General features: G+C 42.2%; 1 protein-coding gene across 6 annotated transcripts in view; it reads right to left on the bottom strand.

The window, feature by feature from the left end:
• The window catches only part of FRMD4A (FERM domain containing 4A), a 386,235-nt gene that overhangs the window by 61,832 nt on the left and 306,626 nt on the right, over positions 1–17,777 (bottom strand). For all 6 annotated transcript variants that reach the window (XM_037390648.1, XM_037390649.1, XM_037390650.1 and 3 more), the window contains 4 exons: positions 15,336–15,358; positions 7,157–7,240; positions 466–531; positions 190–247 (listed from right to left, as the gene is read on the bottom strand). In XM_037390648.1, coding sequence (XP_037246545.1) covers positions 190–247; positions 466–531; positions 7,157–7,240; positions 15,336–15,358 — 231 coding nt within the window. The remainder of the gene's footprint in view (positions 1–189; positions 248–465; positions 532–7,156; positions 7,241–15,335; positions 15,359–17,777) is intronic.

The raw sequence follows: 17,777 nt of genomic DNA, 5'->3' as shown, positions 1-17,777 counted from the left end.
TTCCTCTTTGGACCTGTCTTTACCAAACATTCACTACACAGTTGAAATGTTTATCCTACCACAGGAAGTGAAAAAAGACTTTAGTAGTAGTGTATTGTATTCTGAAAGCAGGATGGTTACTTGTGTCACTCGTGTTCCCCCTCCAACAACAGTTTAATTCAATAAATGTCCCTTTTTTGTTGCACGTACCTTTACTGCATAATAATGCACTCCGTATGTTGGGAGGGACTCTACAATGCTCATGTAACTGCAAAAGAACACATAAAAGAATAACATGTCTGAGAAGCTGACAGGATGATCTCAAAAAAACGGCATTAATAAATAAATAAATAAATAAGGACATAAATACTTCAAAATAAAGCATTAGATGAGATGGGAGGCATAGTTACATACTGTATTTAACAGTCCAGTATAAATATTTTCCAGTAAAAAAAGGTCACAAAAAATCACTCTTATTTCACTTACTTCACAATTGCTTGACCTCTTGTCTGACCATTTAGTTTCTTGTAATGTTCAATGACTCGATCCTCACTGGAAAGGAAGAAATTAGATGCTTTATAAAACGGCAGTATCATGACTGAAAATCTTGCCAAAAGGTGAAGAGGTACTTCTGTTAGCACAACTACTGAGGGAATCAAAATATGCCAAGCAAACATGTTAGATGAAGGGATTTGATGGAGCCCAGGGTAAAAAAAGGGGATCCACAGACTGAGAATAAAAATAGTTTTCTAAAAGTTGGTTTTCTGAAAAAAACTTTTTTTACTCACAAACATGGTATCTCTTTATACAGACTTTTGCCTCTTTGCATTACCTTCCTTATCTACAAATGATGCCCATGATACTACATTGTGTGGCAATCAGATGTATGTTGGAGCTGCTCAAGCTCTGCTTCACTCTACCTGGTACAACTTCTTTCCAAGCCCACCATGTTCTCTGAAAGCTAGCAAAGCTTTCAGAAACTGGTGGCCAGTAATAGCCCTAAGTTTACTTAGTAGTCACAGATTACTCCTCACTGCAGCTGCACAAAACCATGTACAGGAGCCCTAGTGGAAGTACTCTGGAGAAACCTCTCCCAGCAACGAGTTAAATTCCTCGTGTACACAGAGGCAATGTCTGTAACAGCAGGTTAAACAGTGGCATGGAATGTTTGCAGGGCACTCAGACTTGGGTCCCTTTACTGTTAAAGTACTGATGTGCCTTTACTTCTCCCCACCTGGCACTGCATAAGCTTCCTGGAGTACCAAAGTGTCTATCTAATGCCATCATGCTGCACATGGTTTAAGGCTAAGCCAATATGAACTGGCATTCCTCCCTCCCTGCATTTCCCAGGTCCAGCTGGGGCCTCTAATAAGGCCTTTAAAGGCAGCCACAGGGTTGTCCACCATGCGGTAATCTTTCCCCAGGCAGAGCTGAAGCTGATTTTATTGCTAGACAGTGTGAAGGAGCACAGCAGTGTGGGGTAGTCTGGTAGGTGACCTCACCACAGCTGTCAGAGATGCCCATGGGGACTTCTGTGGAAAACTGCAAAGTGTTTCACTAGCTCTGCTACCACGACTGTTTGCTCATTGCTGCCTTCCCCATATGCGTCCTTGTGCCAGAGAGATCTGTGTGGAGCAGAATATCTTATAGGAAGAAGTTCCCCTGCCCCTGCTAGGCACAACCTTCATAATGCCCTCAGTGATGTCACAGGCAGACACCACACAGAGCCTGCTGTGACATCACACAGAGGATGTTCTGTTCTGTGACATCACAATGAGGACAAACTGCACCGTGACATGAAAGACAAGATGTGCTATGCACAGATGGGGCACGAGGCCTGGCACAGAGGAGGTGAGGACTGTGCATCCATCCCTGGTAATGCAGGGAGGAAGGGAGAGGACCAGAAACACCAGTGTGGACAGCACAGAGCAATTCAAGTAGGTCTCTTGGGTTGTCAGCAGAGCCAGGTGTTCGCCCACAAGCCTGTCATTTGTCTGAGAGTAATTGCTTTCCTTACCAAGTGATTTCTCCCACTCATCCTGCACAAAAAAAGGGGCTTTTTGGGGGGACAAGGAGAAGTAATGTCCCACCAGCAGGTCATAGCAGGTAAGTATGCTGAGTCAGTAACAAATTACACAGGTAAAGGAATGGTCCAGCTCCCCCATCGAATCACTCAGAATAATTTTAATGCTTAGAAAATTATCTGTAAGCTGTAAATTCAACAGCTATGAAACCATATTACAGCCCACTGATCCAAGCAAGTACCACAGATGTCATGCACAGGAAGGCAGAGCCCGGGTCTCCTGCCATGATTTTCATAAACGGGATTACTTTTGGAGCAATAACTGAATTACATGAGTGTTCAGTACTGGAAGATCTCCAAAAAACATCATTCTTAATAAAAATGATAGACAGAGAGGGCTTACAGCCCTTTGAAATTACCTCTTAAAACTATGATTACATGTGCATGCAATTCCTCTCTGTCTCAGACAGGAACAAACCAGGAATGACTTGTCAGAAAAAAATGGAGTTTCTCCAGTGGAAAACACTCTTAGCTTTGGTTTCCACTCTGTACAGTTTATTGTACAGATCAAACTCTCATATTGATGCCATTCAAGGAAAGGATAAATGTACCTACATGCTGATTACCTAATGTGATTCCAGATGTGCTCTGCCTTCTTACAAATGATTATTATAAAATAATGAATACGTTCCCAGACCATACTCCTTGGGTAGGGAACCCAATTGATGCCTCATTTCTTTCAAAAGGACAGATAAGATGTCAGGGAGCTGTCCTGAACAGTGGGATAAATAACGTTATGTTCTCAATCCATACTAAAAGATGTGGGACAGTCCCAGGTCTACCCAGTTCTCATAAACAAACACTATGCCTTCACTGCTCTGTTAGGATGCTGATGATCTTCCTTTCCATTGTTTAATGTTTTGAGGTCTACAGATGTTAAGTGCCAGATAAATATCATCCTTGTTTCCTCTTTCTTTTGGACAAAATAAAGCCTGAATTATCAATCCAGCCATGAATAACAGTGGGATCTGCTGCCTTTCACCTTTCTGCAACACTCGGCTAGTCATGCTTTGGGGAAAGAAACAGATAGTCCAGAGCACAATCAATGAGATTTGTTTCAGATGGATTCCTTGGGAGGATGTTACTGTGGCTTCTCTCCGCTGACAGCAAAGGGAGCTGAGGGCACCCAGCTCAGATGGAGAGGTCTACACTGAAGAAATGTTCATAGTCAGATGAATCCCACCCCAGCTGCATGACAGTCGCTCCTCTATGTTCTTTGAACTTCCTTTTCATTCCCACTGCCCTGTGCAAGAAGGATCATCCAGCACAGAGGTCACTTTCTGCCTCCAGCTCTGGGACAGAGAGGTAAGTCCAACATGTGCTAGGGAAAACAAGCAAAACCATTCATGGGTCAGAAGGAGCATTAGCAGAGCTTAGAAACATTCTCCCCTATCATTTCAGCTGTTCATCTCCGAGTGGCTGCCATGCTGCTATTGACAGCTGGGAGAGTGCTGGGACACTGCCTGGACCACCAGCTGATGTCTCCTCTCCCCCCTGCTCTGGCTTGTTGCTGTGTCAGTGACACAGAAACTCATTCATAATGCTGGGCTGACAGAGGATACTTAAGTAATGTGGAGACAGAGAGGCTGCCGAAACACTACTGTCTGTTTGCCAGCTCATAAAACATTCCCCCAAAGCTGCAAAAATTAATAGATGGATGATATCCTTCAGCAGACAACTCTGATAAAGATCATTAGAACTACCAAGAAATCCCTCTTGTCCCAGCAGCTTACAGAACTTGATGGCAGACAACTTGCAAGCAAATGCAGGGCCAGAGTTTCTCATCATCAGATCCAGATTTTCAAAGGCAATTGTTTCCCCCCTCTCTTCCCAGTACACTGAGCTGTTTCAAACAGCTGTCCACTCATTGTTCCTTACTGTTCTGTTTCTAACCTGATTTGTTCATTTTGATTATATTCTTGAACTTACTAATCTCTTTATTTGCAGTCATACACTGTTGTGCTGAAACCCGCAGAGCATCACTTGGGCCAAAGGGACCATGAGCAGGATCAGAGCCTCAGGTCTGTGTTATGTTAGAGAAACTATATAGTGATTTTCAGCTGATATTTTCAGAGGTGGATATTCTGGCAACACTGATGCTTTAGGTTGCTAAAAACAAGTTTGCATTCAGAGTCTGTTGGAACCTGGGAGAAGTCTATCTTTTCCCTGGACTGTTGAATTCCCATTCTAGCACCCATTTTTGTGCTGTTGCATCTCCTTGCCTTCTTACTGACAACCTAGTACTGGGCTGGCTTGCTGGTGAGCATCTGAATTGAGAAAAAATGCAACGACAGTGGCTGGAAAGAGGCACTGTGTGTTAACACATTTTCTAAAGGTTCTCTCCAGTCTCTGTGATTAGTTTTGCATCTAAAATAATAAATACTGTCAGTTGCCATGCATGGGCAAGAGAAATTAAAACTCAGGACCCCAGCTCCTGGGCTGTCTGGGAGGACCAGAATCTCAGCTTTCATTTAAAAGGAAAAAACTCCCAACAAAAATCCCCCCCCCTAAAAAAAAAAAAAGCCAACCACAAAAACAAAGCCACCAAAACCCCCCTTCTTGCTTCAGCAGTAATCAGTGATGCTACGAGATGCTTGAGAACAAGATGTACTTCTGATTCTTCTTGATCTGTAGGCAGCTGGAACCAGCAACTTGATATAAAAATTACAACCTTCAACTCTGTTGTGATGCCTACACATCTCCAAGAAGATGTTACAGGGAAGGGAAAGGCCTGCAGCAAGGATATGCAACCAGGAGACTCCATGAAGGTGAAGTGAGAGGCACCAAACTGTGCTGATTCAGCCCTTGCTGCATCTAGGAATCCAGGACTTACCCCACTGGTCCTACTACATTCAATAGGAGCAACAGGCAATGCTTTTTTATGGTGTGGATGGAATGTTTATTTCATGCAGATCTATCATAGTATCTTGCTGAAGGGTATCATAGTATTTACTTGATTATCCATTTTATCACCTCATAGTCCATTTCAGTTGATACAAATAACTAACTAAAGAAATTTACCAATCTCACCTCTAATGTTTTAAATGTTTCTTTCCAGAGTTGGAAATTCACGTGTTACCTTGTTACTGCTTCGGCTAATATTGAAGAACTGCAGCTTAAAACTGATTGCACACAGAAAAGAACAGAATGAAATTTGCATCCAGTATGTAATGTAATCTGGCTGAGATGCAGAAGTGTCAGAAAATACAGTTTTAAAAACCTGCCCTCTTAGATCACTGATGTTTGGTCTGTACTTCAGAGGCTTTTTGTCTGATTCACCAGCAGCCTCTTCTTGAGAACATTCAGTGTTTCACAGGGTGTTTATGAAAAAGCCACCATTAAAAAATAACGAACTACTGATGTATAAGAGGTTCCTGAGACCTGGTTACTGAAGTGAAATCGCAAGGGAGTCACAGGACCGTAGCCACTGGTTTTATTACCCCACTGGCAACAACCAGCTTCCCAACCTGCGACCTGTTCTCAGTCACGTGAGAACTCCCATGAAATTAAGTACAGCTGCAGGAAGTGCTGTACCTTGTGTATAACTAAATACGTTGTGAGTGTGGGGTTTTTACATGGCTCTTCTTGCTTCAGGTGACTCAACATAGGCCAAACCCAGGGAGAGTGTCTTATGGGCAGAGGCAGTCCCAGACCTCACTGAGGTTTCCGAGCAGAAGTCCTTAACATAGGCATGGTGAGTAACACTTGCCAAGAGTGGGGACAGACAGATCCTGATGGGCAGACAGAGCCTGACAGACAGCCTGGGTTGTCACTGCCTTCCTGTGTACAGGCACCATCACAGGTAACTGAAACAAAGGCTATGTGGGCACTTCAATAAGACCTCAGTTCATGTTGCTGCTAAAGGGTCAGGTTTGCCTTTCCCTGTCCATGGCTACTTGTTCACACCACTCTTCTTGTCACGGCTTTTAACTTGAGCTACCAGTCTGTCAGTCAGGCCAGGCCACTGAGCTGGCTGGAAATGTACTGCTTTTCAATGTGTGGATTAGTTTGTGGAAAAAGGAAAGAGATGCTCCAAAGAGGGAGACCATTCTTCTTCCAGTGAAATGACAGCCTACGTTTATAATTTTTCATAAAGATTTGGCTTGGTTCTTAGACAGAAACACCAGGAGACTGTGGTGATGCACAGCTTTTGTGTCAAGTGTTCCTAACCTCAGCCGGGGACCCTGAGTCTCTTCTGAAGCGATTAGCAGACCTCACAGACTGGCTTGGCTATGGCTTGACATGAGGTACAGCTAATTCTGGTATTTAACCATGCTAGGGAAAGTGGATGGCCTTCCTGGCAAAGGGAAGAATTGAGATCACAAACTACAAACTGATTTGTTTCCCCTTGCCATCCTCAGATTACCAAGATGCAGAAATTAAAACAGCAGCAGATAAAGAAGTTCACTCCCACCCTCAGGCTTATAATCTAATGCTTTAAAGGCAAACATGAAACAGGAACAAGCACAAAATCAAGCGAAAGCATCTCCCCGTTAATGAACAGTCTTTTCCCAAATTCTTTCCTATTTGCACAGATAAAAGGAATAGGCAGGGTGGCACAAAGAATCTATGTGTGGGGCATACAAAATTTAATTGTGACCCTGCTCCTACCCTGAATTTAATTTTCAGTGCAATAAAGACAGAGCTCCCAAGCCTCCACCTCCAAACATTACGTAGTTCGTATAAAAGGAGAAATACATCCCTTTTAGTTCAGCTATACCATACAGAGAGGACTTGCAAGATGAAGCTCAATCTCTCAAAAATAACACAGAGAAAAATAACACAGAGAAAAAATAACACAGATGCAAAGTGCTGGGAAAGGAAATGGCACATTAGGCCTCCTGATTTCATCAGGACACTTGCACGTTTACAGTGAATTTTCTGGCCAGACATTACTGCAGCCATATGGCAGACAGGGAAACTGAGGCCCAGGGTGGTAGCTCTGCTTGTGCTGAATCATGCAATGAGTCAGTGGCAGACCCAGAGTGAGAAGGCAGGAATCCCTGCATCCCAGTTCCACTCTCAGACCACTTATTGCCAGAGTCAGGTCCTGCATAAGATACTGCAAAGTTACTCAGCAGAATGATACATTACCAGTAAGCGAGGGAAGGATGCTCCTTCAGCGCTGGTGTTGGAAGGGCTGGCAGCTTCTTTAATTCATTCCTTACAACTTCATTGCTGAAAGACAGTTCAAAAGGAGGATCAGGCTACAAGAAAACCACCACAATATTTGATATGACCTGACCTAGCTGGCAGGCTGCTATGGCTCTACATCTGTTCCTCCTTAACAAAAGGCACTGGGGTTTCCTTTTTCTTCTCTCTTTATTTATTTTATGGCAGCCCAGTTAACATTTTCCCTCTATTATCAAAATTGGAGAGAAGCTCTTCCAGATGGTTATGTTGAAGCACTTCCTACCAGTGACTGGACACAAAAGCCACCATGTCATATTTCATTGAGCAGTGTCCCACAGACATGTTCATATACAGAAAAAAACAAGGGGAAGAGAAGGAAGTGATGCTTTCAGCTGCAATAAAGCATCTTTATCTAAATGCCTTACAACCTGCTGAAAAAAATAAGGATGTGCTTCCTTATCAACACAAGGTGTTCTTAGCCTCATGGCCCAGCGACCTGGCCTTTGCACAAAATCTTCACTGATAAAGACTCCAGCTTGAATTTGTGTCCTGAGACACAAACCCCTCCGTGGGACCAGGCGCAATCGCTTCGCTAACATGCTTCTCCCTGCAACCTCTAGTGGCCGCACCGGCCGGCTGGAGCAGCATCACTGCACAGGGCAGGGAGAGAGAGCACATGAAATGGGAGGCAGATTCTCACAGGTGAAATGAAACCATGGGATTTTCTCCTACAAACCCCAAATGCCTCCCTTCTCACTTTTAAACACACAAGGAATTGTGTGTGCATGAAAAATAAAAAAGCGCTCAAAGGCTTGGGATGGAAGGTGGTGTTGCTGTTACTTTCAAAACTGTAGAAATACACAGCCAAGAGGGTCAGACAGGACACTGAGGAATGCCAAAGAATTAATGTTTATTTGCTCAGTTTCTAATAGCAATATTGTACCCTGCCCTTTATCCTGCCAAAAAGTGTGGCTGTCCTGGAGCTGTGGAAAGTGGTAGTACCTCTTCCAGAGCTCCAGATTTCCCAGCTCACTGGCTTCCCCAGCAGCAGGGCCATTAACCAGCCAGACATGTAGTCTTGGCATTCCCAGCTGTGGACCAGCCATCCCAACATCTGCTAAAGTCCCAGGGGGTCCTTGGATGTTCCAGGTCACCCTGAATTTTGTTTTTGTCTCTGGAACAGTCTGTATGGTGATTTGTGGAGACGTGATATTGCTTCAGATATAAAAATCTTCCCGCAGTATTTTTACATTTGCACATCCCAGCAGAGGCTCTGCCTGAGACCTAGGTGGGTTTGTCTTTGTTGGAGTTTGCAGGTTAATTGCTAGGTTGGGCCACTGGGTAAACCACTAACATAAATCCTGGAGCAGGTATTTTGGGTATGCCTACAAGCATTTATTATCATGCTAGTTCCCTGACAATCCAATTAAGTAGTTTTAAAACAGGACCACCAGCTCTAGTCAAGACAAATCTATGACAGAGATGCCCAAACCTCAATTAGTTTCAAGTTTTGCAGACTGAAGATGTGTAGAACAGCACTTAGAAGAAATGACTAAGGCAACCATTTCCACGCTAAGCACATAGAAAACCACTCAGTAGTACCTCATATGCCAAATCAAATGACTCTTGACAAACAGTGTTTAAAAACTCACTTCTGCCTGAATCCCATGGTCATTTGACTGTCAGATAGATCTTCCTTTGTAAGTGCAAATGCTCAAAAACTATTCAGATTTTTTCTTCCATAGCTGGTAAATACCTGCACAAGTCTGAACAAGAAGCTGCTCTGTTCCATGTTATCTGCTGATCTGGCTGCTCTGTTCTGTGACTGACAGCCTAGAAAACAAGCTGTTGCTGTTTAGAGAGTTTACTGGGTCTGCCCAGAGACGTCTCCTCCACAGCACGTGCGTACTCAGCTCTTACTAAGTTTTTTGACATTTTGAGACTGGGAACAAAAAAACAGAACCCAGCACAATCAGAGCACAAGCAGCAGTCGCTGCCCCTAAGTGAAGATTTTTTTGAGGCTGGCTCCTTGTCGAAGGAAGTTGAGAAATTTCCAAAACTTTTCTGGGAAAACAGAGAGTAATTTCTAAACAGGGACATTCTGAGCCCAGAAAACTGCCAATTAGGGCAAGATTAGTGGCGACTATCTTTGAGAGTCTGGGAAAAGCCTGAATCAGTAATGGCTCCCATAAAGGAGAGGGCTAGCACCAGTCAGTTCCGCCTTTTCTGTTACTGAGGAGCAGAGGTAGCTGTGATAAAAACTCTTTTAAGAATCAGAGAAAAAGGCACTCTGAGTGATGTTATTGGATGACATTAGCATTTCTGCTGAGTACCTAGAAAATATCATTAAGGTAGTGCCTCACAACTTCAAAGCATCAAATTTATTTCAGGTAATCACTTCCAGGAACAAAAAGGCATTTCATTCCATGGTCCATATATTAACTAAGTCTTCTGGCAAAAGACTCATCTCAAGACAAATGAATTTAGACTCCCAAAAGGATGTCAAATCAAGAAAAAGGAAAAAAAATAATGACTTGGGTTGCATTTGAACTAGTGACCATGAGGCCACTTTCCACTTGGCTCCTTTTAGAACACCAAACCTCTTAATTTTTAAAACGTTTCCAGCAGGATCACAAGTGGTTTTGTACTTACTGCCTTTCCCGCACTTTCTAGTGAAATATCTCAGTGTGTTTATTTTATTACTGCATTTAGAAAGTGTTTGTTTAATCCGGTCACTTGTGCTGCATTTATTTTGTATTTCAAAGTGTCCAACCTGCAGGGCTGTTATATATGGAAGGGTCCTTTTGATACAGATTTATTAATACACAGGGGAAATGCTCCAAACACACTTTCTCTGTGTCCTCTAGATCCCTTTATTCCTGCACTGTGGTGGAAATTATAATAATTTAAAATACTGAGTAGCAATGTGAAAACTGAACTGGAAAAGCCATCCGCATGGGTTTCTGAAACCTGGTTAGACATCCAGAAATAAAGTTGACCGACTGGAGGATGGATGTAGAAAACAGAACTCCTGAGTTCTGGTTCTGCCTGTTTTAATGAGTTTTTGCCAAATAAATTAGTCACCACATCTCAGTATTTCTATTTACACATGGGGGTAAAAGGCCTACCTAGCTACTTCATAAGCATTTTGTGAAAAACAAATTTTTGCAAACTGGTTGGATAATTTTGAGCAAGATTATATATGCAGTTGCCTCAGAAAATCCCTACATTCTCCAGTATGTGTAATAACAATGATCAACAACAAAACAAAACTGCAGGTTAGAGTTACTAACTCTTCTCAGCATGGTAATTCGTTCTGTTGAATGAGAGAGGAAATGCAGAGTCTGAGATTCTTGGATTAAATGGTACCATTGGAAGTACAGTGTTTAAGATCTTCTCCATAAGGTTGCAAGAATGCAGCCTGGGCTTCGTAACCCCTTCCTACAATCTACTTGGTTAAATGCCTCTTGGTTACAGAGAAAGAAAAGTAAGCCTGAAAATATGTTAGATTACGATCTGCCCAAATGTTGAAATTATTGTGAAATTCTGCTTAACAGGAAACTGTTCATTTTTTTCTTCCCTTGTTATTCTTTCATATTTTGCTGGGAAATACTTGGAGTTCACTGGAAATATCTCATATTGCTAAACTGGAAGAAATCTAGCAATGAGAACCTGTCTGAAGAACTAGCTGCAGTGGTTCAGGATTTTTTTTTTACTTAGGGTTTTCTCTTTCGCCTGCCCAAACTGAGGACAAATGATCACTATATGGTATTTCCAGCTGCTTTGACACAGATGCTGTGTAAGGCTGAAGAGCTGGATTCTGAACATTTAAAACCAAAGTTAGTGAGTTTCCCAAAGATTTTGGTCAATGCCAGACTGGACTTTAAATCTGATAGGATTAATGTAGGGGAAAAATCTCAACTATCTTAACAATATGCTGTGCTCCCTCCAATATTAGCCAGGGCACCCTGGTTCCTTCCTCTCTGTAGGCCTAAAGAGAGTCACACCTGTAGTATTTGTGTTCATCTGAGGAACTGAAACTTGTCCTGCCCGTGCTGTGCCAACTAAGTGTGACTCAGCTCCCAACTACAAACAAGATTAGCTTGAGCTAATGACCTTTACATCTGTCTGCAGGATAGTAGTTTAGGAGCTTTATACATGTGATTATGTACCTTTGAAGTAAATTTTTTGCAGCTAATATCAAAAAGCACAGATGCAATCTTAAGTGTCCTGTTCAGCCTGAGAATCAGCTGAACAGGAATACTCAATTGTTCTAAATTCAGTGTATGTCCCAGCCTAAATGTAAACCTTTTTCAGTCTTGTCAGCAGAAGCATTTGAGGATTCTCTTAAATGACATGAGAACCACTCTCCTTTAATGCAGAGGACTAGGAACTTCTTAAGGAGAATAAATTTTTATTTTAATTCTAACTGCCTAAATCTGTATCAGCTAAGAGATGTGCCCTTTGTACAACTCTGCCTGCAAAATACTGAGTTGGACCAGTCCACTTAACAGCAAACGCCGAGAAATAGATCTTAGTTATCTAAATGGGTACAGGAGCTCAGGGTTTCTGATGGGCTTGGTTTTGAAATGAAACATACATTAGAAATGGCTTAGTCAAATTGCTCTCTGTAAGTGTCAAACTGATCTGTCAGGGCTGTAGAGGCATCTTAGTTCAAGACAGTTAAGTATGACCTGGGCTGTGTGCTCTCCAGGCTTACCAGACACTGGGCAGTCATTGTGATGCCCAAGTTAGGTGGTACCCCAAGGTGGCAAGAATCAGTAATAAGAGACTCATGCATGATGATGCCCTACCAAAACATGCAGAACATGTTTGAAAAGGCACATAATCCCCTTTTGGGGAAAGGAGAGTACTATGAGCACAGTCATTATTCTGAGGCATGGGTTGATTTCCTTAAAAGCAGCAGTGGGAGCTGCTGTCATTATAGATGCATCAGTTCACAGAGGTAGAAAACTGACTGCTAGAGTTTGTAAGATCAGTTTTTTGAGCTTCTATGATGCCCAAAAAGCAGACTTGCAGCTGCATTCAGAAGTCCTGAACCAGCTCGCTGTTATCCACCACCCGGGTGCAGTGGGATTTGGAGGTAATCACACTCTGGCCACCATGGGCAGGTGCCAAGCCGCAGCTGAAATCGTGACAATTTGGCATTGGCTATCCTAGCACCTGAGCTGATAGGCAGTGACTCATAGGAAGGCTCCCATGGGGATCAGCAATTCTCCCATCACTACAAATGAGCCAGTACTTATGTGCTTTTCTGGATCCAGGCCAAAGAGATCCTGGATCTCTTTGTAGTCTCACAGGCTATAAATCTGATGGTGGCAGTAGGCAAGACAGGTGTGGGAAATCTGCAGTCTGCGTTCCAAGCATACAACCCTTTAGAATCAACTTATTTCTTCAAAAATAAAGCGGGAGTTCAAGAGTTCAGCCTTCACGCAATGTACGCTGCCATGCACAACATATTATCTGTAAATCTCAGCAGCAAGACATTCACAACTGCAGAGCTTCTCTGTTTCAAAGGGTAGCCACTTCTATTTTAAACAGCATTTCAGCATCAACTAACTTCAAACACTGAAGCTAACTTCAGGCCTAAGAAAAGTCAGAACATTTGTCTCCATCTGGCCCCAGGCTTGATTTGACTTCCAGATTTTACACTGCTGATATGAACAACCACAAATCTCAGCAGGCAAAATCTTGACCACAATGACCTCATGTTGACTTCAGTAGCACCTGGATCTCACCCAGCACATAAACCCATGTCAGTGCACATTAGAGGGGAGCTGCTGGACAAACATCCCTGGAGATGCTAAGTATTCTTTTAGACCATAGAGGGTCAGGGTAGCATTTTTCTACCTTCCTCTAAGTACAGGCTTTACACTCCACTAATATGGCAGATTGCTTTGCCATCAAAGCTCATTTATAAATTAAGTTCCCTGGCAGTGTCAGCAAGTTGTTATTAGGACACCACTTCTCTGCCTGACTTGGATGTAAGGATTCCCCCTTCCACTCCAAACCATTGTGATCATCAGGCGAAAAGGACTAGGAGCTAACTGTCTTAATGGGGGTGGTGATGACTGCCACACTGATGGGGAGGAAGCAGTTAACACCATGTGTCGAGGCATCTTCTGTGCTCTCAGAGAAGATTCCTCATTTCTCTGTGGCCTGGAGAAATGCACTGTGATAAACTCAACCATTCCTTTTACAAGAGACATCAAACAGCTTTTAGCAGATTGATGCTTTCCACTGGCTGTTTCCACTTCTGGTCTGGAAACTGATACATGAAGATAAAATGCTTTCAGTCCTATTACTCCAAGCCATCTGATTCCTTTCTGTTCTGTGTTTCATACTCCGAATGTACACTTTCTGGTCACAAAATCATAGCATTGTTTAGGTTGGAAAAGACCTTTAAGACTATCGAGTCCAACTGTTAATCCAGCACTGCCAAGTCCACCACTAAACCATGTCCCTAAGGGCCACATCTACAGGCCTTTTAAATACCTCCAGAGATGGTGACTCAACCTCTTCCCTGGGCAGCCTGTTCCAATGCCTGACAACCCTTTCAGTGAAGAATTTTTTCTTCATATCCAATCTAAACCTTCCCTGGAACAGCTTGAGGCCATTTGCTCTTGTCCTGTCGCTTGTTACTTGGGAGAAGAGACCAACATCCACCTTGGTACAACCTCCTCTCAGGTAGTTGTAGAGAGCAATAAGGTCTCCCCTGAGCCTATTTTTTTCCAGGCTAAAGAACCCCAGTTCTCTCAGCCACTCCTCAAGATATTCTGAGAAACATTAAAGATTGTTCTTCACAGCAAAACCAGTGGAAGATGTGGTTTATCACAGGTTTGAATGGCAAAACACTGCTTAGTCCAGCTCTTCTGGGTTAAGTACTTGGCAGTGCATTGGAAAGTAGACTGAAAAGTGAAAGACCCACATGCACTCCAGCACCCCCTAAATAAATACTGCTGATAGTTGAGCTATTCTGAATTGGGTGGAACTGAAAAATGCAGCAAGACTGGGCTTGTGTTCCTGTGGTCAGATGCATGTCAGGATTTTGCAAGTTTATAAGGTTTTGAGAAATGATAAGGCAGAACTTAAATTTCCTTTTAGCGAGGGTTACCTTATGTCATCTCAGATTCCACAGGTAATGGACAGGTAATATCTGCAATACATTGTTCTTTTTCACCAATTTGTCTTGATTTTAGCTGGCTAGAAGTCCCAGTCCACCAGACGGTGGAATCTGCCTGTTTTTCACAGCCTCCTCTGAGAGCATAGGGTTATCATTACAGTCTTCTCTCAGTGTATCTCAATGCTGACAAAATTAAGACAGCTCTTTAGACTCGCCCGGCAATTCAACCTCACTGCCCATTCACACCTTGTTTTCTTCTCTGAAATTAACTTCAACGGATATTGTGGTCCTCCAGATGAACTCACCACATTCAGGTCAGCAAAAGTGATATATGAAGTATGTGAAATTGTAGCATACACTATTGTCCTGAACTTCAGTTGAAGAACTTTCGTGTTTCTCACATGAGGCATCAAACAGCTACCTGACCTTTGGTTGCTACTAATGTGTAACTGACAGATTTACAGATGACTGTCAACATAAATGAAAATTCTTGGGCATTGCATTAACAATCTTCTGAAACACCAAGCACAGTCACCTCTTTGCATTTCTTACTGCAAGTCTAAAGATTTGGCTCAAAGGACAGTGGAAGTTCAACAAAACTAATTATCTAAATTGTGATTTTGAGAACTCTGTCCAAATTCAAGCTGAAATACCAATCAGTGAAGGAATTGTAATGTTGCCTCTGGCTGGACCTGTGATATATCAATGACTGTAGAGTCATTTCCTTAGTAATTTCCTTCCAAAGACTAGTCTATTTCCTGAACTTCATGGGCATATGAAGAGATTTGTCAACAACAAAGTCACAAACAATGCTGTTTGCAAGGCATGCTCTGGTCAAGGGCTGTGTTTTGTGAAGAAATGATTTCAGGAAACACTATGTCTATGTTAGCAATGCATTCCTATCGCTACACAGCTACAACTGAGTCACATCACTCAGTGATTTTACCAGATTCATTCTCACAGCACACAATGGCAAAAACTTTTAAGTTCACCTACCTTAAAAAATCTCCCTTTGCCTCCTGTAAAATGAGTAAGAAAAAATAAAAATATATCATTAACACAGAAAAAATGTAAGAAATGGCTGTTCAAGATTTTCCACTTGCAAAATTCATTTAGCAGCAATTTCCTGTTGTAATTGATTCCTCATGTATTTTTTGGAGCTAGTATTTAATGTCAAGTGCCATGATACACGCAGTGAGCTGGGCAGATTAACAAACAAAAGTTTGTTACAAACAAAAGCAAAACCCCCTGTATTTGCCTAATACAGGGCTAGATGACTCCTCATTCTGCTAGTGGATACCCAAGAAGCTGCAGGAATTAATGCCAGTAAATAAGTAACTTCTTGCATTGATGTGGATGGTACATTACTAGATCTCTGAAGTCTTAATGACTTTGCAGTGTCTGAGACTGCAACTTCCCTGACTTGTATTTTTACAAGTATTCTATGTATTTTATAGTAACTAGACTTTCAAAAAGCTAGTTTACTGTCAGCTTTCAAGAGGATGCAAGACACAGGTTTCTCTAACTCCTTGCTGGGTGTTTGGGGGAGTTTTTAGCTCCCTTAATTATATATGTAGATATTTCTATTGATTATCATCACAGCCTGATGTTAAAGAGCTGGGTAATGTTCCACTCCAGTAGTTAGAATAGTACCTGAGTCTTACAGTTCATCTGGCAAACCCTCAAGATCTGGTGAGTCCCCTCCTCAATAGCTGTAGTAAGCATTTTGCGTTTTCCATAGGCGATATGCATTTCATATGATGCATGCTAAAGCACCTCATTTGCCATCAGCTACGCAGAAAGCACAGTGCAAGAATGTAATTTGGGCAGTAAGGGAGTTTCCACTGCCAAGAGGACTGGGTTTTGCATCCAGGTCTTTTGTCTTTATATCCATCCATCCACCCGCAAAACCTGTCAGCTTGCATCCAGTGGTGTTTCAGTCCTGAGGCTGGGGTAAAGTTCAGAGCTTTGATGGTACTTCAATTTGTTCTGGTAACACAACAATTTGAAATAAGGCCACAGACTAAATCACTTGAGTTCTGACAGTCCTTTACTATCTTCCTATTTCCCTCTGAGTGGCCTGAAGGGCAGACAAGCTCTCCTCTGGTTCATAGGAAGGAGTCCCTAAACATTTCATGATTATAGTTCAACACAGCAAAACCCAAAGAATATGGCCTGGCCTGCGCAGAGATGAGCATACCAAATTTAAAAAACGATTTTGTAAGGTAGATTCTCCATACTTCGGTTCTTTGACCTAAATGCTGCAGTAAGAAGTAGAACAAAATGCAGTATGATTTCGCTTGTTTTGCTTGGATCCTGTCACAAACATGGGCTGTAGTAATTTCTGGTTACAGACATTGAGGTGTGGCTTGTTTTGACTGTTTTCATGAAGTTACACGTCAAACTACTACAGGAATACACGTAACATCCTGTGTTTGTGATGAGAAACAAACACAGCAAGGAGGATTACAGTGGCAGATCTGGATCTGGCTGTATAATTACCAAGCACTCAAGTTATTCATTAGGATGAGCAGACAATAGATTCATAACCCTATTGCTGCTTCTCACAATGAGCCTGTTCTTTGATGTGTATTCCCCCAACAGCCAATATGTGATTTCTATAATGTGCTTTTAATTGAGTCCCCCATCCTGACTCTATCACTCTATTTTTGTTACATAAAATGATTTTAATGAAGATTCAAATCCCTATGCATTAATTGCTTTTTTAACATGGGAAGTGCTATAGAAATGCAATGCATTGTTATTTATTAGAGCAGTCTGATGAGATGGCTCGTCTGCTCACATGGTTCCTCATAGCTTCATGGCTGATGGGAAAAAAAAAATGAAACTACACTACATGAAAGGGAAACAAGGATCATCTAGCAGTTATTTCTGATCTGCTGCTACAGTCATGCTCTTAAAGAGAGGTGTTTCACAAAACCCACCTCCACTACCCTGAAAAGAATCCTCTTTGGGAACCAGAGATTTACCAAACTCTGCTGGTAATTTGCTCTCTGACCCCTTCCCTCTTCCTGTAGAGCAGGACTTTCAAATTAATTATTTTTTTTTTTCTGGATAAGTGTTTTGGAAAACCTTTAAGCCGTTCTGCCCATGTTGGAGAACAGACATTTGCATACGTAGAAGCTTATGGATATTATCAGGGGCCCAAGCTCCACTGGGAAAACAAATGCAAGTCAACTCACTGAAGAAGAATCCATTGCATATGGATTTTACCTAGGAAATCGCATTCATCACTTAGACTTTCTCTGGCTTTAAATCATACCCCAGGGTCTTGCATATCTGTATTGGTTGAAACATGACAAACATTTACACATAAAAAATGTTGGGCTGTGGAATCTGCTCTGTGCGTGGGGAGGTCTGGTTTGAGAGCCTTCTGCACCTATTTTGCATTGGTGTAACTGATGAAAACAGTAAAGA

This window comes from Falco rusticolus, chromosome 5 (assembly GCF_015220075.1).
Source record: "Falco rusticolus isolate bFalRus1 chromosome 5, bFalRus1.pri, whole genome shotgun sequence".
Taxonomy (NCBI): Eukaryota; Metazoa; Chordata; class Aves; order Falconiformes; family Falconidae; genus Falco; species Falco rusticolus.
The sequence above is the reverse complement of the archived record's forward strand: the minus strand, read 5'-3'. Positions and strand labels throughout refer to the sequence as shown.